General features: G+C 40.9%; 1 protein-coding gene across 1 annotated transcript; it reads left to right on the forward strand.

The window, feature by feature from the left end:
• The first annotated feature begins 931 nt into the window (after positions 1 to 931).
• Positions 932 to 23,192, forward strand: erlin2 (ER lipid raft associated 2). Its single transcript, XM_033619886.2, has 12 exons — positions 932 to 1,022; positions 2,460 to 2,567; positions 3,171 to 3,252; positions 4,988 to 5,034; positions 5,209 to 5,270; positions 6,327 to 6,452; positions 9,908 to 9,981; positions 13,838 to 13,896; positions 17,720 to 17,811; positions 17,901 to 17,990; positions 18,938 to 19,017; positions 19,127 to 23,192. Exons 2-12 carry the CDS (start codon positions 2,461 to 2,463, stop codon positions 19,304 to 19,306), a joined length of 999 nt encoding a protein of 332 aa, XP_033475777.1. The 5' UTR covers positions 932 to 1,022; position 2,460; the 3' UTR covers positions 19,307 to 23,192.

Genomic DNA, 23,192 nt, shown 5'->3' on the forward strand with positions numbered 1-23,192 from the left:
TTTCCTATTTGAATGGGGACATTTTAGGCCTTTATTAGACAGAAGCAGCAGAGAGATGACGGGAAATGAGGAAGAGAGTGATTCAACTAAGATCTCCAGCTGTACTCGAACCAGTGACAGTACTGTTCATGGTAGTGTCTTAACCTCCAAGCGGCAGGGCTGCCCCAAGAGTGTCCTCAACCCTGCTGAATAAAGTATGCTGTGTTCTTTTTGTGGGAAGAACAAAAATTGTGCATGTTGCTTCTATTATGACAGAAGACTATTGGATGACTTCACATTTGTAAAATTCCTGTGTACAGGGCCCCAGCTGGCCTCTGGCCCTAAGCAGCTGCTTTGTATATTCGCTGGGACACATCTAATTTGGTCTACTTGTTTTTAGCCAAGTCACTGTATGAGTTTTTTCTGTTTCACTCATAGCTGGTACAGCACTCACAACAAACAGGCCCAACCCTGTCCTTACAAAGTGTTGTGTTTATATTGTAATACCTATTTTGAACATCTTAAATCTTGCCCCTGACAAATACTTCCTGTATTATAAATAGATAAATGAATAAAAATTATAAGTAATAACAACATGGCCTAACTAAAATTCAACAGTTAAAAAGGACAACATAAGTGAAACAAACCAACCCACTCTGGAAACTGACTGAAACTAAACTCAATTGATTGGTTTCTTTCCTAATTCCTGAAACATTGGGTAGTGTAAACTGGCTATTGTCCATCTTGTTTTGTATGTACTGTGAATCGTTTGTTTAATTTAAATAAGCAAGTCAATCATATTTGCTGCTGTTTACCGCAGCAGCTGCTCGGCCCACCGTGACCAACAGGGGGCCACACTGCTTCGACCCGCTGCAGTACTGTATGCGAACAACAGAAGCTGTTAGTCCACCGTCCACGAGGGGGCGCTAATGAAACAAGTTGGACTCCAAACGGTCCAACTCTAGTGGAGAAGAAGAAGGTAGCAGGTGCCTGAGGTGCCTGCTTCTTATCTGTTGTGAGTGTCCTCTCGGATGAAATTACAGGTAAGACCTGCCGAGCAACGAAAACATGTGTTACCGTCTGTTTAAACAGAGTCTACGGTATCCCCTGACTTGTTCAATATGTCAATAAACCCTAAAAAGGAGATAAGGCGTATTGATATCGTTTTGCTAACTTGTAACGTTAGCAAAGGTTAATCAATGTTTGGTGCTGTCTGTTGTTCTGACGCCAGCACTGAGGTGAACCTTCATTGTAATATCTCTATCGTCAGGTAACGTTAACTTGCAGTATCGTAAAACCGGTCTGCGACTGGCAAAGGCTTCTCTTTTGCAGGCAGCAATGTAGTAACTTACATTATGCTATCACAGCTAGCCCCGAAGCCTCGATACCAAAGTCCGTTCAAATATGTGGACATTTTAAGTTGACTTCCTAATTAGTCAGACATACCTGTCATAATGTGATGACTTTATGACTGTATACAGATCTTTAGATCCATACCTGCCATTCGGTATACGTGTGTAACCCCGGACTTTATGTGTATTTTGATAAAGTGTCATCTTTGAACACTTAAAACTGCTTTAAGGTTGTAGTCGTTTTCCGTAAAGCAGGGCAGGTGTGTTCGCCACCTCTCGAAAACGTAAGAGTTATTCAGACAGGTTCAGTTTGGTTGATGATTTATATTCTTAAATTGCTAGAAGACCCTCACTTATCGTACTGTTTTAACACTTTGCCACGGTACTGTGAAGTTACCAGATTTCTGAGTGACCACTTCCTTCCGGTCTGTACGTGCGTACCGTTCTCTAACTGTCAGGGCATACATTTCCTGTTGCAAATAAATTGATTATAAGGAAAAATTTCACTTAAATGTATCTTTGTTTATTTGAATTTAGAGTGGCGTCACAAGAAATAATATGACTTGCATCAAAAGACCGTAAATGTGTGTGTAATTGGATCAGACATACAAAGGGAAGTTGTGTAAACACTTGTCATAGTCCTCTGTTGACCCAGAAGTGTCACCAGATTGTGTCTCTGCAAATCCTTACACACCAAAGCTAAGACAGCACCTCATCCAACTCTCTCAGCTTACAGGAGCTAATATAAACGTTATCATGACTGAATGCACATACTGTTGTTGTAGATGGTACTAACATAGTTATTTATGTATGAACAGAGGTTACAGTGCTTTTACACGATAGCCTCAATCCTCTTAAAGTGTGACAAGGTCACTGAGTCCCAGCTGATGCCCAACTAAGCCTGAGCTGAGAGGAGATAAACCAGTGAGCAAGAGGCCAACACCAACGTGTTACTACAGTATGACACAAGCTGCTGACTGGGTGCAGGTGATGACTGGGTGGATAGACAGAGTTTAATAGGACTTGTAGTTGGGAGCATTTGATTGTAATTAAGGAAGGACATTGTGAAAACACCTTCTGTTCCCATCTGCTCATTTTCCCATGCTGTCTCCCTTGTCTGCCTGCCAGGATGGCACAGTGGGGTGCCATATTCTCAATAATCGCCGCTCTCGGAGGAGCAGCGCTCTTGGCCTCCGTGCACAAGATTGATGAGGGACACACTGGAGTTTACTACAGGTGAGACAACGGCACACGTTGTTTTTTTATTTTTTTGTCCGAGACTTAACTGTTACTGCACTGTTGTTAAACAGCGACTATAAAAGAAGAGCATCTGCTTCAAAGGTGTTTGCCACATGCAACTTAGCTATTAAACATTTACTACAATAAATACTTTGGCATCACGATTGCCAAAAAGCCAGCTGTTGTTCTGGGCCTCCGTGCCTTCTTATGTGAGGAGTAGTTACTTGCACAGACATGCAGTTAATATCAGTTTTCATCACAGACAAGATATGATCGGATATTGCTCTTCAGTGAAACTCTTTAAACAAATGATTGAGCTGCCACTAAGACTGTGAACTCTTATAAGTCATGATAGTGTCATCCAAGGATAAAGCTTTATTCATATATCTTGAATGCTAAAAACTGAGTGACCTGAGTATGTGGACAGTAAGGAAGGAATATTTGCATTTTCTGTCAGCAGTAGCATAAAAGACAACAAAAGCACCTGAGTCCTAACTGCTGCAGTTGACTAAAATACAACTGCTCTTCTCACAAATAAGTCCAGGAGATTGTTCTATTTTAAGGTTAACGACAAACTGTGTCTGTGTGTGTGTAACACAGGGGAGGGGCTCTCCTGACCACCACCAGCAGCCCTGGTTTCCATCTTATGCTTCCATTTATAACCACCTACAAGTCTGTTCAGGTGAGTCAAGCAAAGTCAACTTTTATTTAAAGCCTAAAATCCCAACTCACTAACATTCTGTACATCATATGACATATGTACAGAAATACCCAGAGTAGATTTCCACTTTTTTAATGTGTGTGTGTGTGTGTGTGTGTGTGTGTGTGTGTGACCAAGTTTAAAATGAATATTAATGATAATATATTATAACTAAAGGTATACCATGTAGGATTATCAGGTATTGTTTATAAACCAGCTCGTCAGCAAAAGTTAAAGTTAAAGTCAACCCTGGATTCACTCTCTCGCTTTATTTGCATTTTCTCAGCGCTATGTCTCTTGGGTTCCTGCTGCTTACTGTCTGGCATCTGGTCGCTACCTTTTTACAAAGCCCTGACCTCACCCGAGCGCTGTGGGGGTACAAGCCCATAAACGTCCCAAATAAGAAAATACAGTCAGAGGGCAGCTTCTCTGCTGAACAGTATGCCGCTAAAGACTTTTAGTGGGTCATAAGAGATGATTGAGAGGGATTACTGAGTCTGACATTCTGACAGTCTCTACATTTTCTTTGAGGAAAATCCTGCATAGTATATCTTTAATGTATTTATAATTCCTATCTCATTAATGTGAACTGATGGACAGCCTACAGAATGAACTAAATCCTTACTATTAGGAGGGATGCTACATAAAGACATAGAATGGGACTCCCTCTCATGTGTCAGACATGCACATATGTAGATATGTATGTATGTAGATATAAAATGGTGTATATAATGTACATATACAACATGCATCGGATGCGTGTTTTATCTGTTTCATTTGTGGCTGATTGTAATATGCAGATGTCTTACTTGTTATATAACATGGTTGTGTAAGTACAATTCTGAAAGGAAAAAAAAATTATAGGCATATATTTGTAGTCCTCTCTACTCAAAACCCTTCTGAAAAGTCTGATGTATTAATTTCATATTGGGTACGTTACCAACAATACATTTTCATAGTTGCTAATTCAAAATTTATGCACAGATGCTTGTGCCCAGGATCATTTACACAGTGAGCATGTGATAGTTTTGGGCAGGACTGTTTGCGGGGCGATGGCAGCCCACCTGGTAGGGCGTGCGCCTCATGTAATCTGAGTCTTCAGCAGTGAGCTAGGTTTGAGTCTGACTTGCGGCCCTTTGCTGCATGTTGTCATGGATGTTGTTTCTCCAAACAGTTTCCAAAGAAAGGCCTATGAGAAGCCTTGATTAAAACTTTGGGAACCTGGTCTATATTGAATTGTGGGAAATAAGGAATGAGACACCAGTCTACCAGTCAAGATCATAGCTGATTGTTGATGCAGGATGATGGAAGTTTGACTATCTTGAAATGTGCGTAAACCTCTGTCTTTATAAATATCTTCTTGTCTATAAGTACACCCCGTGAACTTTAAGGACGAACCCATTAATCCAGCACGACAGCCCTGTAATACATTTGTCAAGGTTATAACGTTGAGCTTGTGCTGACACATTGTGTCATAGAGATGTTGATTCACCTCTTAGTGGTGATGCAAAGCTTTCCCTGGTACTGACCAGGACTTCCTGTGACTGCACTCTTCCTGTATGTACAACTAAGATCCGTGATTTTTCCATTTAACATATTGAATCGTCTGATTTCATTCTTTGTTGATGGATTTACTCCCAACTCTAACCCTGTGTGTCTGGTATCTTTATGATGAAAAAAATAAATTAAAGATGAATCTTTGTTTTTTGCCTCCCAGACGACGCTGCAGACAGATGAGGTAAAGAATGTACCATGTGGCACAAGGTGGGTTTGCTGTTTTGATTGGCTTAAGTAGTATCAGACGTGGTCTCGGACTTACTACACTGAGCATTCTTCAGCACACATCTCAACTACTCCCATCACCCAGACTGAAAATACACGTGTTTTGGATAAAAGTGCCTGTCAGATCATTCATGTTATGTATTTGGTTTCTTTCAGTGGGGGGGTGATGATTTACTTTGACCGCATAGAAGTGGTGAACTACCTCATTCCATCAGCAGGTAAGCTCAGTGTTCAACAGGCCAAAACCATCAAACGATGTATTTATGCTAAACTCCCTGATCATTTCTTTTTAATCTGAAGATAGCCCAGCACTGACAGACACATTAGGCCCTGATGAGACAAAGAGGTGCACTGTGCTGACTTTTTTTGGATCAGACAGAGTGCTTTTCAGAGTATGCTAGATAGCCACCAAATCACCCGTCCTTACCTTAACTGCTGTTTTGCCGTGGTGTAAACTCTCAGATCTGTACCCTAAAATCTGCATTACAAATGGACAGGCAGAAGGCACTTGCTCTGGCTCTAACTGAAGGCGAGAGGCAGTTCCCAAATTGCACGTTGGTCACACAAACAGAGATCTGCATGGGTACTTGAGACTCTCAGACAGAGGAGAAAACACAGGAGCCAGGAGCTTTGCCTGGATGATGATGGTCGGTTCAAGGTTTATTTTAGGATGATGAGTTGGCGACAGTTTGACAATCTGCTGTTAATCGTCAGGTCTAATTAGGGTTAGTAAAATGTTAGAAGGTAGTTGAGGCAACAGTTTGTTCAGATATGTCTTGCAGCTTGCCTAGGGCGATGCTGAAAGTGAGCTGAAACTAGCTTCACACAAACCATGTACACTTCTACTTGTTGCCATCACCACCACAGAGGGCCAATCTCAATTCCTCTAATTGGAATGGGGAAAAACACCAATGACATTGGGTGATTTTGAAGCTCTGAGTTGAAGTTTTTTCAAGCCGAGGGTTTTAGGGCACACTTTCCAAAACATGAGACACATAGAGTGGGAAAACTCGAGGCGCTCAGCAGCACAAAAGCAGCAATAAAAACGCTTCACTCTCATCGAAAATCATTTAAAAAAGCCACCCCAGGTCTCTTAAATTCAGGTTTTAAGAAAACTTAAATGCACTCTGTCTGCTTGGGGCCTTAGACATTCTTTTGTTGCAGCTGGCTCCAGCAGAGCCACATGCCCTATGTGTGTGTGTGTGTGTGTGTGTGTGTGTGTGTGTTTGCTCTTTATTTCTGAATTAATTGAGCACTGATTTCCCTCTCTGCAGTGTACGACATAGTGAGGAACTTCACAGCAGACTACGACAAAGCTTTGATATTTAACAAGGTTCACCATGAGCTCAACCAGTTCTGCAGTGTTCACTCATTGCAGGAGGTCTACATCGGCTTGTTTGGTAAGTGCTAGGGGTTTACCAGGGGTTTAATTTAATTACTCATTTGAAACACCTCCTCAGCTTTTTTAATGGTAAATCTCTATAAAGAGCATGTAGTCAGCCCACAGCTGAGAGCTCAAAACATCCTAAATGTTTATGGCTCGTCTCATTAGGCGGCCAGTGCCATGTTACACATAACAACTGCTCTGGATATGGACTTAGTGTTAGTGGTCTCATTCACTTTGCTAAAGTGAGTCCTGCTGTTGGGGGAAGTTTGCCCACAGGGCTCTTTGCCAGAAAGGATTTTTTTGGTTAAGGTTAGGAAAAAAAAAAGTTGTGGTTTTGATCAGATGAATAGAAAGCCCTCCTTTCAAACTTCTCCCATATGTGTGAGCCCACACTTTTGAATGTTACAACCTTTTCGCCTAACCAAAGGCCAAAAAGTAAACACAACCATGGCTTATTGATGAGACAGTGTCATGCATCATCATTATGAGGTTTAAAAACATGTGTGTGTTACAGTAAATTCAAGTGAATCATGTTCAGATACTGAAAGTGTGTCGGTATTTCAGTTCTGGCCAGACAAGAACTTAATTTCGTTATTTAAACATCCAGTGTGTAAGATGTGGGCAGATTTAGTGGCATTTAGCGGTGAGGATCGCAGATTGCAGTCAGCTGAAACTTCTCCAGATTGGAATTCCTTCAGTGTTGATTTTTCGGGAGGTTTTTACTGGGAACCACATTATCTGCAGAGGTATCTTCCTCTCCAAAACAAATGGACCAGGTCATTTAAACCAGTAAAAACACTGAATAAAGCAGTTTTATGTTAGGGATCAGTGTTTCTTTGACGCTGTTTGGCTTGTCAGAGACAGGCCACTAGCCCAGCACCTGCTGATCTGTGCTCACCCTTTTTTCTGCTAACTTAAGATTCAGACATTCAGTGGGTTATCCGCAGAGGTCCCTCCTCTCTAAACCAAACGGACCTGGTGATATAAACCAGTAAAAATACTGAATAAAGCAGTTTTACATTAAAAATATCTGTTTTTCCACCACTCTCGTCATGGAAGGGCTGCTAACCATATTGATAGACACTAAATTGCAAATGTTCCAGACTACATCCAGTGTTTGGTTCCTTTGTTCTGGGCAACTGTAGAAACATGGTGGTGCAACATGGCAGTCTCCATAGATGAGGACCCGCTCCTTATGTAGATATAAACTGCTCATTCTAAGGTAACAAAACAGCTCTTATTTTCAGGTGATTCTACACTTAGAGAAAACGTACTTTTTATACCATAAGCCGTTTCTGCCAATAATGCCCCCTAAATTCTTCACATTGGACCTTTTAGTTAGTTTTTTAGTCTTAGTCCGGAGTTATCTTGACCCTGAAGAAATGCTCCTGTGTTTACTTCCTTGCGTTTGAATAAAAGCAGACCACTTCCTGAAGAAGGTAATATTAATAACGATCCCAGTACTGATATGGTTTGTATTTCTAAGCAGTTATTTCCCGATACCAGTTTGTTAACTGATACTGACATTGTAAACTGCTTTGGCAGAGGTAACTTGACTGAGGAGTCTCCGTCATTATTAGTTTTGTTCTCTGCATTGTCTCTGTAGCCTACATTTGTTTTATCAGAAGTCCCCTCATGAAATGTATCTGTCCTCTGGGTGCTGCATTATCTGAAACACACCTTTCAGGTGTGGATTTTATGTATGACCTTGAGTCAGATCTGACATAATCTACAGTACAGGCCAAAAGTTTGGACACACCTTCTCATTCAATGCGTTTTCTTTATTTTCATGACTATTTACATTGTAGATTCTCACTGAAGGCATCAAAACTATGAATGAACACATGTGGAGTTATGTACTTAACAAAAAAAGGTGAAATAACTGAAAACATGTTTTATATTCTAGTTTCTTCAAAATAGCCACCCTTTGCCCTGATTACTGCTTTGCACACTCTTGGCATTCTCTCGATGAGCTTCAAGAGATAGTCACCTGAAATGGTTTCCACTTCACAGGTGTGCCTTATCAGGGTTAATTAGTGGAATTTCTTGCTTTATCAATGGGGTTGGGACCATCAGTTGTGTTGTGCAGAAGTCAGGTTAATACACAGCCGACAGCCCTATTGGACAACTGTTGAAATTCATATTATGGCAAGAACCAATCAGCTAACTAAAGAAAAACGAGTGGCCATCATTACTTTAAGAAATGAAGGTCAGTCAGTGCGGAAAATTGCAAAAACTTTAAATGTGTCCCCAAGTGGAGTCGCAGAAACCATCAAGCGCTACAACGAAACTGGCACACATGAGGACCGACCCAGGAAAGGAAGACCAAGAGTCACCTCTGCTTCTGAGGATAAGTTCATCCAAGTCACCAGCCTCAGTAATCGCAAGTTAACAGCAGCTCAGATCAGAGACCAGATGAATGCCACACAGAGTTCTAGTAGCAGACCCATCTCTAGAACAACTGTTAAGAGGAGACTGCGCCAATCAGGCCTTCATGGTCAAGTAGCTGCTAGGAAACCACTGCTAAGGAGAGGCAACAAGCAGAAGAGATTTGTTTAGGCCAAGAAACACAAGGAATGGACATTAGACCAGTGGAAATCTGTGCTTTGGTCTGATGAGTCCAAATTTGAGATCTTTGGTTCCAACCGCCGTGTCTTTGTGAGACGCAGAAAAGGTGAACGGATGGATTCCACATGCCTGGTTCCCACTGTGAAGCATGGAGGAGGAGGTGTGATGGTGTGGGGGTGTTTTGCTGGTGACACTGTTGGGGATTTATTCAAAATTGAAGGCACACTGAACCAGCATGGCTACCACAGCATCCTGCAGCGACATGCCATCCCATCCGGTTTGCGTTTAGTTGGACGATCATTTATTTTTCAACAGAACAATGACCCCAAACACACCTCCAGGCTGTGTAAGGGCTATTTGACCAAGAAGGAGAGTGATGGAGTGCTGCGGCAGATGACCTGGCCTCCACAGTCACCGGACCTGAACCCAATCCAGATGGTTTGGGGTGAGCTGGACCGCAGAGTGAAGGCAAAGGGGCCAACAAGTGCTAAACACCTCTGGGAACTCCTTCAAGACTGTTGGAAAACCATTTCAGGTGACTACCTCTTGAAGCTCGTCGAGAGAATGCCAAGAGTGTGCAAAGCAGTAATCAGAGCAAAGGGTGGCTATTTTGAAGAAACTAGAATATAAAACATGTTTTCAGTTATTTCACCTTTTTTTGTTAAGTACATAACTCCACATGTGTTCATTCATAGTTTTGATGCCTTCAGTGAGAATCTACAATGTAAATAGTCATGAAAATAAAGAAAACGCATTGAATGAGAAGGTGTGTCCAAACTTTTGGCCTGTACTGTATTTGCAGAGACATTGATATTAAACTAAACTACTTCTACTGAGTTTTTAAAAAATTCTTCACAGCTCACCCACCTGCCTCATGTCTCTCGTACTTTATCCCCACAGACCAAATCGATGAAAACCTGAAGTTGACACTACAGGAGGATCTAACAAATATGGCACCTGGACTTATCATACAGGTATGGCAAGATCACCAGGAAGCAGCAGTAAAGACAAAGTTTGTCAAGTCAACAGCTGAGATGAAGACTACCTGACTGACAAAAGCGGAGATGTCAAAGTTAAGCTCATGTGGTTGGTGTAGTTTAATGATGACTTAAGGAAGGACCTACCTTAAATCCCTCAGCCCTGTTATATGAGCTGTTGCTAGGTCATGTAGTTTGTATAGGACCATTTTGACAGAGAAGAGAGAGACTGGTTATGACATGAAACAAAGCTCCCTGGCCAGACTCAAACAAGGGACATTGCTTTTCATGATTGGTTAAACCCTGGGCCACTCAGGTTCCCTGGACTGTTTTTGACATTTGACGCATACTGTTATTCCTTTGCAAAACTGATTGATGGAACTCTGAAAGCAACAGGAGTATGGTCGTCTCTCTAGGTTTTGGGTACCGACAGAATTACTTCACTACTACTGAGTGCTGACTCAATGAATCAAGCAGGGCCAAATTTTGGTACCTGAGCGTGCATCTTGGTGAGAGAGTAGCTTTGAATATAGGGAGAGCCAGACTTCGTCACCCCTGCAACTTGTTTTAGTCACAGTGAGTCAGGGTGATGGTGTGACCAAAGCAGTTGCAGTTTGATTCTTCTCTACAAAACCTGATGCGGTAAACTATTAATATTTGTAATGGGAAATGCAAAACTGGCCACGCAACATGTCTTACCTGAGGAAGCACCTCGTCAGACACATTTTGTTTTGAGTCTAAATTGTACATATACATTGGACTTTCTAGTCTTCTGACCACTCAAATCACTTTTACACTGCGTGCCACATTCACACATATCAGTTAAACATTCATATGCACTCACACACTGATGGCACAGCAGGAGCAAGTTGGGGCTCAGTATCTTGCCCAAGGATACTTTGGCATCCAGACTGAAGGAGGCAGGGATAAAACCGCCAATCCTCCTAGACAACCTACTGTACCTCCTGAGCCACAGCCGCCCATTATGTACAGTACAGACAGCCTGTTCAGATATACAGTAGTGAGTTAAAACTATTGCACATTTTCTATTTATTTTCAATTATATTTTTATTATATTAGTATTTATTTATGTTTATAAAAGAACACAGAACATGAAAGACAATGCATATACAGTACAGGCCAAAAGTTTGGACACACCTTCTCATTCAATGCGTTTTCTTTATTTTCATGACTATTTACATTGTAGATTCTCACTGAAGGCATCAAAACTATGAATGAACACATGTGGAGTTATGTACTTAACAAAAAAAGGTGAAATAACTGAAAACATGTTTTATATTCTAGTTTCTTCAAAATAGCCACCCTTTGCTCTGATTACTGCTTTGCACACTCTTGGCATTCTCTCGATGAGCTTCAAGAGGTAGTCACCTGAAATGGTTTTCCAACAGTCTTGAAGGAGTTCCCAGAGGTGTTTAGCACTTGTTGGCCCCTTTGCCTTCACTCTGCGGTCCAGCTCACCCCAAACCATCTGGATTGGGTTCAGGTCCGGTGACTGTGGAGGCCAGGTCATCTGCCGCAGCACTCCATCACTCTCCTTCTTGGTCAAATAGCCCTTACACAGCCTGGAGGTGTGTTTGGGGTCATTGTTCTGTTGAAAAATAAATGATCGTCCAACTAAACGCAAACCGGATGGGATGGCATGTCGCTGCAGGATGCTGTGGTAGCCATGCTGGTTCAGTGTGCCTTCAATTTTGAATAAATCCCCAACAGTGTCACCAGCAAAACACCCCCACACCATCACACCTCCTCCTCCATGCTTCACAGTGGGAACCAGGCATGTGGAATCCATCCGTTCACCTTTTCTGCGTCTCACAAAGACACGGCGGTTGGAACCAAAGATCTCAAATTTGGACTCATCAGACCAAAGCACAGATTTCCACTGGTCTAATGTCCATTCCTTGTGTTTCTTGGCCCAAACAAATCTCTTCTGCTTGTTGCCTCTCCTTAGCAGTGGTTTCCTAGCAGCTACTTGACCATGAAGGCCTGATTGGCGCAGTCTCCTCTTAACAGTTGTTCTAGAGATGGGTCTGCTACTAGAACTCTGTGTGGCATTCATCTGGTCTCTGATCTGAGCTGCTGTTAACTTGCGATTTCTGAGGCTGGTGACTTGGATGAACTTATCCTCAGAAGCAGAGGTGACTCTTGGTCTTCCTTTCCTGGGTCGGTCCTCATGTGTGCCAGTTTCGTTGTAGCGCTTGATGGTTTCTGCGACTCCACTTGGGGACACATTTAAAGTTTTTGCAATTTTCCGCACTGACTGACCTTCATTTCTTAAAGTAATGATGGCCACTCGTTTTTCTTTAGTTAGCTGATTGGTTCTTGCCATAATATGAATTTTAACAGTTGTCCAATAGGGCTGTCGGCTGTGTATTAACCTGACTTCTGCACAACACAACTGATGGTCCCAACCCCATTGATAAAGCAAGAAATTCCACTAATTAACCCTGATAAGGCACACCTGTGAAGTGGAAACCATTTCAGGTGACTATCTCTTGAAGCTCATCGAGAGAATGCCAAGAGTGTGCAAAGCAGTAATCAGGGCAAAGGGTGGCTATTTTGAAGAAACTAGAATATAAAACATGTTTTCAGTTATTTCACCTTTTTTTGTTAAGTACATAACTCCACATGTGTTCATTCATAGTTTTGATGCCTTCAGTGAGAATCTACAATGTAAATAGTCATGAAAATAAAGAAAACGCATTGAATGAGAAGGTGTGTCCAAACTTTTGGCCTGTACTGTATGTATCTGTCAGGACCTTTGCCTTGCTCTGATGCATTATAATAACGGCACCTAGGTGGGTGGCTGCTGGCTGGTTTTACCACAGTTTATCACTCAGCTGCACATGGCTCCATACCACGATAATATTTCTTTCTAGAACACAAAAATTTCTTGTGAAAACGCAAAAGTATCTCTCCTCTTTTTCTACCCATCCATTTTTTTTTCTCCCCCACGTCCACTTAGGGGCTTCGTATATAGGCTAAACTTGTAAACATGTATGTTCAGAATAAATTGTGAACAGTACTCATCCCTAGTTCTCTGGCCATTGTTCAGGTGTATTCTGGGAAATATTGTCACATACTTAGTTGTCATTATTCGTGATAAAATCCAGACATACTGGACTGACGGGGTATTGCTTGCATTTTGTGGTGTTTAACTTAACTAAGAAGATTATGTTTCCACCTTTGTCACCTTGTTTAAATGAGACTTTGAAAAAGGACATCTGGACTCAGACTGGATTGCTGTACAGAACTGTAGTACTGAAGTTGTAAATGGTAATGCCAACCTAATGAAGCACTGTGTACAGAGTCCCTGATGACAGAAGTCTTTATATTGATGTTCACAGCCTATATAACGTGCCCCTCTGCTGGAGAGTTTATAATAACAGCAGCACAAGACATTGTTTTGTCCCAAGAGTTTGATAAAGGACAACATTATGACAGACTGTAAAAGGAGACTGAGTGGTTTTCCCCCAGTGTTGAATCCATTCCCCTCCTCATCCACAAAGAAACAAACATTTCACTCTCGAGTGTTAAACGCTCCACTGGGCTTTAATACTCTGGCCTAATGTTTCCTGTAAATCTCTAGAAACAGTTAAAATAATATTCACAGTTCTTTCTGGGAAATCAGTAATCCCACAGTTCAGAGGGCCTTTAAACAAAGGGTCTGTGTCTCAGGGCTCCTCTAAAACTGTCATTGTTGATAATCACTCTGGTGGTGAAAACCTCTTTTCAGAATCATGTTGCTGTTTAAACTCCTGCTGTCTGTACTTGCCTACTTCAGAGTTCACTGTGTCTTTCTCTGTCTTTGTTTGTCTGTCTCACTGGTCCATAGGCAGTCCGCGTCACAAAACCAGTTATCCCAGAGAGCATTCGCAGGAACTACGAGCTTATGTGAGTTTTCTTTTTTTCTGTGCCCACCAAGGAATGTTTCCTAACCCCTGAGGACTGTTATGTAATCATTTTCCCTCCCAAGTGGATGGACCTGATCCATCCAACTCCCCCTGCCAAGTCCTGTAACTCCACTGTTTCATGTCAGTCTGTGAGCATCTTACTCAAGCGTTGTGAATCAGCAGCATGTGCTTAGTCACAGCGGCTTTGGTACAGAGGAAATTGAGGATTTACAGTAAAGTTGTCATGAGGTTCATGGAGACACTGTGAGACATCAGGCACTATGGAAAGTCTACAAGTCAGACAAAATGTCAGATAAAGGACAGAATTTTGAAATTACTCAATGGTACTGTGTCTGACTTGTGGCCTCAAACCCACAAGAAAGCCCGATCAATGCAACATGCATGTGTCAACTGGTCTAATTTATTTCGTACAGACATGTTGATGTCATGGTTCAGTTGTCGTGGGTTTTACTCAGCATGGCGTCGTATAGTAGATAAGGGCCCTGCTTCACAGGAGATTCTTTCAGCTCTTGTGCAAGTCAACAGCATAACTTCCCTCCAACTGTAGAAAAGCAAAGCATTAACAGGGTCTGTCTTGCACAAATACACACTGTGCCTTCCAAGGAAAAGTGGACCATTCACTCAGACCTGTCCCCCATAGTTAGTTGTTACACCTCACACAACACACATACTGTTTAAAAATGATAACAATGCAGATTTACCACCAAAATTCTTTGTAATTTCCTTGTGCTTTTTTTATTTTCATTTACGATTTTGGCTTTTTATGAAAACAAGAAAATTGGGATAAAATGATTATTGTGCCGCATTCCATTTTAAAGTGCTGCTTTCAGTGTTGCCAACTTAACAATTTTCTCGTTATATTTAGCGACTTTTGAGACCCTCTAGTGAATTTATTTTTAAATTCCACTGCAATGGCTGCTTACATCTCATTTAAAATGGCATCACTCAAATATGCCAATTAGCAGAAGAAGACAAAAACAGACTGAAAGGCACGTCAGCCCCCCGCAGCATTCAGGCAGTCTCCCACTGCAGATTCAGACCATGCCAAAGAAATAAGTAATGTTATAGAGTGTTAATGGCTGTGGGTATGTAACCACATTCACATGCACTGTATGTCGTAGTGAATATTGAATAAAAGCATGTGGTCCGCTACAATGTGCCTTCATGTGTGCATTTTGGTTTGTTTAGGGCTTCCCACACATTCATTTATTTGTGGCGGCCCACCACAACATCAGGATTTGTCGCCACATTTTTCTTTTCTATTTTTGGAGCCGGCCTGTTCATTTTGATGATTTAGAGCAACAACAACACACATTACTACTCAAATGGAACACAAGTAAAATACTATATAATGTTTTTTACTGGCACTCACCTCACTGTGAAAAGTGAAGCCAAATGTGTAAACATAAGCTCGCTCTGTCCCCTAAGAGTGCTGAAACTCTCCCTCTTCCTGTTGAGCAACTGTCAATGTCGGTGATCAATCAGCAAGAGTTATTGTCAAGTCATGAACTGAGACCAGAGGGAATTTAAAAATAACTTGCAGTCGCCCTGAGATTCCTCTGTCATCACTTCCTGTAGACATGCCACCAATTAGCTGTTTTCCAAAAATTATTGCACAATATTTTTGACTTTCTGTTACTTTCACAATTTCCCTGAAGTTACTCATACGTTCATTATCGTTTTTAATAGCTGTCACTTTAGTGTTATTAAATGTTCATTTATTAAATGAATACAAGCTGGGAAAATGTGTGTGAAACAATCCATGTTTTCACACGCATGGATGTAAACAGAAAGAGAAACTTGACTGGTGTATGGAGGTATATAAGCAGGGGGTGGTAATTCTACTTTGCAGCAAAGGGTCTTATTGTTGTAGACTGTGTCATCATTCCTGGTGATTATTCGCACCAGTTACTCACCAACTTAATTGCTGTGGTCAGAGGAGGCAGTGATATCACCTTAACCTTATCTGACTTCCAAAGGCAGCAACACGAGCAGTCAGACAATCACAGAAGTTCCCACCAGTTCTTCATGTGAAGAATCTTATTTTTATATATTTGTCCTGCAAAACAACATTAGATTTTCTTTCTTCAGAGCTACATCTTGACTTAAATTTGATCTACTGCTGTTACTGTAGTTGCTGACAAATGCCACTTTAATAAGCAGAGGACAAAAAGGCTTTTGTTGAGCTTACTTTCTGTTTCCCTTTCTAATAAGTTGTTCAGGATTTGTATAAACTCAGTTTTGTTTTTACAGCGTGGGAGACAGTCAGAGTATTTGTGTGGCTTATACAGCTGGAAGCCAGTAATATAAACAGGTCTCAGCAGATAAAAAATTATCATAGGGAAGATGGTACAGACTATGGAAACAAGCCCCGAGTTGTTAAAGAAACACAATTTTCTTTTAAACCAGCAGTAATGTTGTTTTAATTTGAAAAGATCACTTTAGAGATGAGCGAACTTTAGACCTAGATTGATGTTGTTAATTTTGGTTCAAGTGTCCATAATGGCACAGGGTTCAGATGCTGCATGGGGAGTGTGGGACTCAAAGTTCTTTTGAGGTTTTGGGCCCAGTTCCCATGTCTGCTCTCAGAGTCAGAATTTCCCAAAAGTTAGCCAGAGCTGTCTCATGGACTTTTTGGGCACCTTGGTCCACACTTAAAGTAAATCTGCAAGTTTGCCTTTTTTTTGTTGTAATGTTAAAAATTATGGCAGAAATCACATATAGCAGTAAACACCATGTCTGGTTCTTTATTATATGAAATCCTGATCATTACCAAGGAAATGCTTCTGTCCAGGTCATACCTGTGATGTCATTTCAATTCTGTGAGAGTGCAGCACTTGAAACATGCTGTGTTCATCTCATATGGAAATAACTATCATTACCAGTTTCTGACCATCCCATGAATACATGCACGTCAGCATCCAAGTCATAATTACAAATTATTCCTCAGATTTTCCTCAGGGTGTGATATGTCCACCTTTGTGCCTTAAAAAGCAAAAAGTACCCCTCATGTCAGCTTGAGTCCAAGGTTATTAAACTCAAATTTAATCCTCATATTACCATCTGTCCAATCATACAGTGTCTTGAGCTGTTGACACGAATGCTAACAAGTCATAAACATGAGAATTTTTCCATCGCTGCTCTTCCAACCTACATGACATGAAGGCAGCATGATTGCAAAGCTCTGATTTGTGCAGGTGGTCCAGGAATTTTAATTAAAGACTGTCACAGTCATCCTAAAATGCCAATTAGGTTTCTAAGTATGCATGGCAAATATACTGTATGTTAAAGGCCCTGCACGCCCACACAGGTCTTTTAGTTGTTGTGGTTAATTAAACCTCTGCATGTTGAAGTTGGGAGGAATTATTCTGGAAATGATGTCACCGTACTAAGAAGAGAGTTCCCACTGTCAAGCTTGTTAAGGATCCACATGACATCCATATGGCCCAGTGCAGAGCCCACAGGAAATCATTTAAGTTCACGCCGAGGGCAAAAAAACTTTGACAAGCCATGCAGCTGGAACATCACACAGGACAGCACTCGGCAAGTCGATAGTAATAAACCATGATCCATGTCTCAAGCTTTGCTATGTTGCGTCCTTGAATTTGAAGAAGAAATGGCCTTATAAGTCCTTGAATTTGATGATTTAGAAGGTGTGGGGATCATGATTTCAATCAAGTCTGCTCTGTATATGCACAATCCTGAGAGGTATAATCAGTGAAAACAGGGAAAATGTCTCTCTCTGTCCGTCTGTCTGTGTGCGTGTGTGTATTTTAATGTTAAGTGTATGTTTATGTTTGCAGGGAGAGTGAGAAGACGAAGCTGCTGATCTCTCAACAGACACAGAAGGTTGTGGAGAAGGAGGCAGAAACAGAAAGGATCAAAGCTGTCATCGGTGAGGCAGACAAAAAGGAAACAGTCAGGGAGAAGTGCGTTACAACACACTGCAGGCTGACAATATGAATATACTTCTGTGTTTTATAGAGGCTGAGAAAGTGGCACAAGTGGCAGAGATCAAGTTTGGACAGAAAGTCATGGAGAAGGAAACAGAGAAAAAGATCTCTCAGATTGAAGGTTTGTATCTAAGTACTTACATCCTCTGCTGAAGCTAAAGTACCAGTACAACATTGTGAAAGTGCTACAATACAAGAGCAAGTTATCATTATTAGTTAACATCATTAGTTTCTTAATACTCATGGCAACTGGGAAAGAGTCAGGGGTTGTACAAAATAATGTGAACACTACATGAAAAGAGAATCAGTTAGTGCCCCAACCAGACCCCATACAGCTTTTTTGTATGTAGGCACAAACCAACAAAGTTTAATCCTATCAAGCTTTTATGTCAAATCTTAATCTAGTAACTATTTTTGTCAGATAACTGTAGCGGAATAAAAGTGCAATATTTGCCTATCAGAATTTGGAAGTTAGTTCACATACCTCAAACCTGTACAGTACTTACATAAAGTACTTGACTAAATGTACTTGATCACATCCACCACTGTTTGTATCCTAGAAAGGCTCAGTCTTTGACTTCACATGTTATTACATGAATAATGGCTGCATGCTGTTTAGGTACACTAATTCCCATCTCTGTGATGGACATGTTGGCTCTGTGATGAGGTCACTGGGTTATGAAAGAAAAGCTAACATCACTGTATGTTTCCTGTTAGGGCAAGTTGAAATATGCAATTTGTTATAAGAAAAAAGCAAACATGCTCTGTGTTTGTGCTGAACACTAACAGAGTGGAGATGTGAGGTAGTGCATCAGAAGTCAGTGCGATTAGAGGCTAAAACTGCTGTGGTGATTTTCTAGAGATCACACAGTGATTTTCAGCAGCTATACTGTGTACAATGAGAAATGCTTATTTTTTCCAAGCATGTTTATTTTGAGTATGGTTTGCTGTCTGAGTTTGGGACAAGCTGTTTAGATGGAACTCATGTTCATAGATTGCAGTATTTAGCTTGGACCTCTTTTACTAAACCGACCTGTTGCTGTGACTCCGTTTGTTTCTGACTCACAGACGCAGCTTTCCTGGCCCGGCAGAGAGCCAAGGCAGATGCAGAGTTCTATACATCACAGAAAGCTGCAGAGGCCAACAAGGTAAGAAGATGACACAAACACACATCCCACTTAAGCCTGGACAAACAGGGACTGGAAAGTCCAGACTGCTCTTTTGTCATTTATTTATACTCTGTTGCCTCTCTTGCAGCTGAAGTTAACACCTGAGTACCTGCAGCTAATGAAGTTCAAGGCCATCGCAGCCAACAGCAAAATCTACTTTGGGAACGACATACCCCAGATGTTTGTGGACTCTGGCTCTGCAGGGAGCTCTATCAAAGCCTCTGCAGCCATGGACATTGTTGCTGAGCAGATCCTGGACCTGGATTAGCAAGGGGAGTAGTGGGACCCAAAGGACCACCCTAGGGGTGGAGGACTGTCTGCTGGAGGACAGGAGCCTGGCCCACAGGCTGGCTGGCAGCTTCTCCCTCTGACCCAGAGAAGCTCCACTGACCAGGGCCTGTATTTCTCAAACAGTTCAGAATCACAGCTAGAAATCACAATGAAAGTTTGAAAGTAGAGCCCTATTCAGACTGGATTAGTATGACCAGGGGACCTTGTGATTTAGAAATGACCCCGCCACGTCTGTGGTTTTTGCGGCACATTCTTATGGGATGTCTGTATTTTACTGGAATTTCCTAACATTATTCCCAGGAAATGTTACTCACAGTCATATGTAACTCCACTCTATACAACACATAAACACTACACAGCACTTCTAGCAGTGTCATAAAGTCTTAACCTCCTTTTTACCCATCTCATCATCTTCGAGATTTTGCTTTCCTGATAGATATGAGCTTGCTCTTTCTTTGAATGGGTCCATGCTATGTAGCTAAGCCTCATACACCCAAGATGCTGTCAAAACTTTCATTTCTAACTGCCAGTGCACCCTTTATAATTCTCAACCCATGGGAATAGATAGGAAAAAGTTGCAATGTAAATAAAACTCCTTATTACGACCCCAAATACCAGAGACGCCGATTCGCACAGGACTAATATCATGGCCTCTGTATTTGGTGAAATATGTAAAAGATTCACAGTGAATTAAAATCACAGACAACTTCCACATTTATTAAACATTACCAGAGGTACCCAGGTAATACTAGTCCTGTGCAAATAAGGCTTAGGGTGTAAAATTCTCCTACCTCAGAGCAGAGGACTGCTTGTACTCTGTCCTGATACAGAACAAGATTGTCTAGACTCAGTAAATTAGCTGGAAGAAAAACAAGATAAATGCTTTACTACTTTTGTGTTCATACTATTTGAAGGGATGATATTTGGTCAGTGGCAGCGAAATTATTGGTGATTCATCTTAATTAAAAGGACAGCTCATCCTCATAATCAAAAATAACATATTTTTCCTCTTATCTGTAGTGCTGTTTATCCATTTGATTGTTTTGGTGTGAGCTGCCCATTGTTGGAGATATCAGCTGTACAGATGTCTGCCTTGTCTCCAATATAATGAAACTAGATGGCACTCGGCTTGTGGAGCTCAAAGTGCCAAAAATACTTTTGAAAAACTCAACAGCAATGTCTCTTTCCAGAAATCGTGACCCGGTTGCTCAAGGTTATCCACAGAACTTGTTGTGAGCAGTTTTATGCAGGAACTATTTTCTTTCTACCAAACTACACCTGCCAACAGTATCACCGCGCAGAGGGAAGCGTGCATCTACTGCTAGCTCAACTAGCACCACTTAGCTAGCTAACATCACAGGCCTCTCATCCATGAGCTGATGCGCGCTTCCTTCTGTGCGGTGATTTGGTTGGGTGAACTGTTTCTTTCAGCTTTTTGGTGCGATGAACTCAATCACAGTTGTTCTTGTTGCATTACTTGGCCGTTGACTAACCTCTGTCCCTCTGTTACTGTTGTTGCCCATCGATGCCTGTCAAACTTTTAGTTCTCACACGGCACAAATTCAGCGTTGGCTAATTAAGCTAATGTTAGCTCTATAAGTTGGTGAAAACACAATCTCTTAATGACTTTATAATGTTTCCAGCCCACTTATATTAAAATAAATAAATTAATGATGGCTATAGGTTGTGCTAAAAGTCTGAGGCAGAAAGTCAGCTTCCTTAACAATTTATGATTCATGTGAAAGACACCAAAGTAAAGCTAGTTGTGACCAGGCTTCTTTTTACTATAACTTGTAACATCACTGAGTAATGTACTAATGCAGGTTACTACTGCAGGTAATAAGCTAGTTGGACATGCTAACAATTCCAGCTTCGTTAGCACAGATAAAAACAAAGTTTAATCCCTTCCTTGTGTTCTTGGTTTTGAAAATGTGACACAAACAAAAAAGACCGTTGTATCCCAGGTTAAAAGTCAGTCAAAAGACCTTTTAATTGAGTACCTGACATGTTTTACATTCCCAAACGTCCAAAGCAGGAAAGCTCTGCTAAATCCCAGAGGACATGGAATGACTTGACAAGTTTAAGAGAGTTGTTAAAATGTTGCTATATCTCTGCTGAAAAGAAGGACCAAATTCGTGTGGCTCTGTGGATGGAAGGCCGTGATTTCTTTTTCTGAACTGCTCGAAAAATACAGGCCCTGACCACATATGTCACTGTAGACAAAACACAGGGATGATGAATGTACTGTCTGGTAGCTGCTGCCTGTCAGATGTGATATCACCACTCCAATTGTTTTATGTTTTTGTAAAAGTTTCTTTCAAGCACAGGGGACCTGTTGAATATTAATTGAAGTTGTGCGACTGTTTGAAGTCGCACCACATTTTGCTGTATATGTAGCACTTTGTTTTTCTCACTGAATATTCAGTGGAGAAACTATATTGTTCCAATTGTTCATTTTTTCGACTATTAATATCTATTTTGCTTTAGGTGTTTTGTTCAAACATTGCTCACTTTGAAAAGTTTATGTTGCGTTATGACAAGAAAAACAGCTTTTGTACTCCAGTTTTCATACATGTGACATCAGCTTTTCTCAAAAGGTTATTTTCAGCTATTTTTGATGATTTAATATAACCATTCCATCTCATGTGTGAGAATTGTCTGTAGGAGTCAGTTTTACTGACTTTTTTTAACAAACATCTTGGTTTGATCAGGACCAAAACAATTGATTCTGTTTAATGTATGACCTCTGTGTTAGATGACTAAAGAAATTCTTTGTCTGAATGTTGACATAATGTTGACTTTGTTTCCCAGGATTGGGCAATTTTTTGAGTGGGATTGTTTCAACCGAGGAATATGTTGTTGCTCAGCATAGAATACGTGGGGATGAGTTAATGATCAAATGGCGACCACTTCATATTAAAAACTGAATCATGCATCATGAGGTCTGAGAATTTGGCAGAAGGAGCATGTTTCAGCAGTAATTCCGGGACCTTGACGTGATTTTCTTTTGTATTTTTTGAAAAGACAAAGCCACAGTGAGAAAATATTTCCGTCACCTGAAGCTACATGGCGTATGTCCAAAAGTCAGTGTAACCTGACTCAACCTCCATTTCTAAATTCTTGTACAGTCTGATTATATTGTGTGTCATCGGCACCAAACTGTTCTTGTTTTAAGTTGGTCCATTTAGCCATAGAAGTAACTTCCAGTTAAATTCGAATCCCTCTGATTGATGGAGACTTATATTGACTTGAAAAGCGAAGGTTTTTTTTTTACTGATTTCAGTTGTGAATGTGCAATCACGGTGTTGTCACCTGACAATAAAATACTGTGGCTTATTCTTTGAGAAGTCAATGGCTTTACCATGAGTTTTTATTTACATTGCAAGAGTAAATAAAAAAATGAAAACCTTGAAATTATGGATGCACAACATGTTAGGGTGGAGTAGAGGGCACAGATTTGGGTAATTTTTATTTTACAGGTCAGTGTGTTACACTCACAGTAATCATGGATCAGTGCATTTACATGTATTTACTCATTGAAAAGAATGTTGAGTTACATACACCGGCACATGGGTTAATGATTCAGTCACAGATTGAAATTGAATCCCTTGTAATGATAAGGTCAACCAAACATCTGGGACTTTCCTTACTGACAACCACCAACACCTTCTTCATGAGCTGTTCCTCTGAACCAGCCAATAATTAAAACCAAATGGTTGTTTTTCAGGAAATGTTCAGGAAATGATGAAGATATAAAGAACCAGTACAATGAAACATTGCCCTTTTGACCCTCCAATCAGTCCAAACAGGCACCCTACTCCTACGTCATTTTTCATGATTTGTAATAAAAGATTCAAAACTTT

This window comes from Epinephelus lanceolatus, chromosome 9, assembly GCF_041903045.1.
Source record: "Epinephelus lanceolatus isolate andai-2023 chromosome 9, ASM4190304v1, whole genome shotgun sequence".
Taxonomy (NCBI): Eukaryota; Metazoa; Chordata; class Actinopteri; order Perciformes; family Serranidae; genus Epinephelus; species Epinephelus lanceolatus.

Excerpts from the sequence above, each read along its gene's own strand:
- erlin2 (XM_033619886.2), top strand. The coding sequence starts at position 2,461 with ATGGCACAGTGGGGTGCCATATTCTCAATAATCGCCGCTCTCGGAGGA. Across the intron at positions 2,568-3,170 it reads CACACTGGAGTTTACTACAG|GGGAGGGGCTCTCCTGACCA; the intron begins GTGAGACAACGG and ends TGTGTAACACAG. Across the intron at positions 5,271-6,326 it reads CTACCTCATTCCATCAGCAG|TGTACGACATAGTGAGGAAC; the intron begins GTAAGCTCAGTG and ends CCCTCTCTGCAG.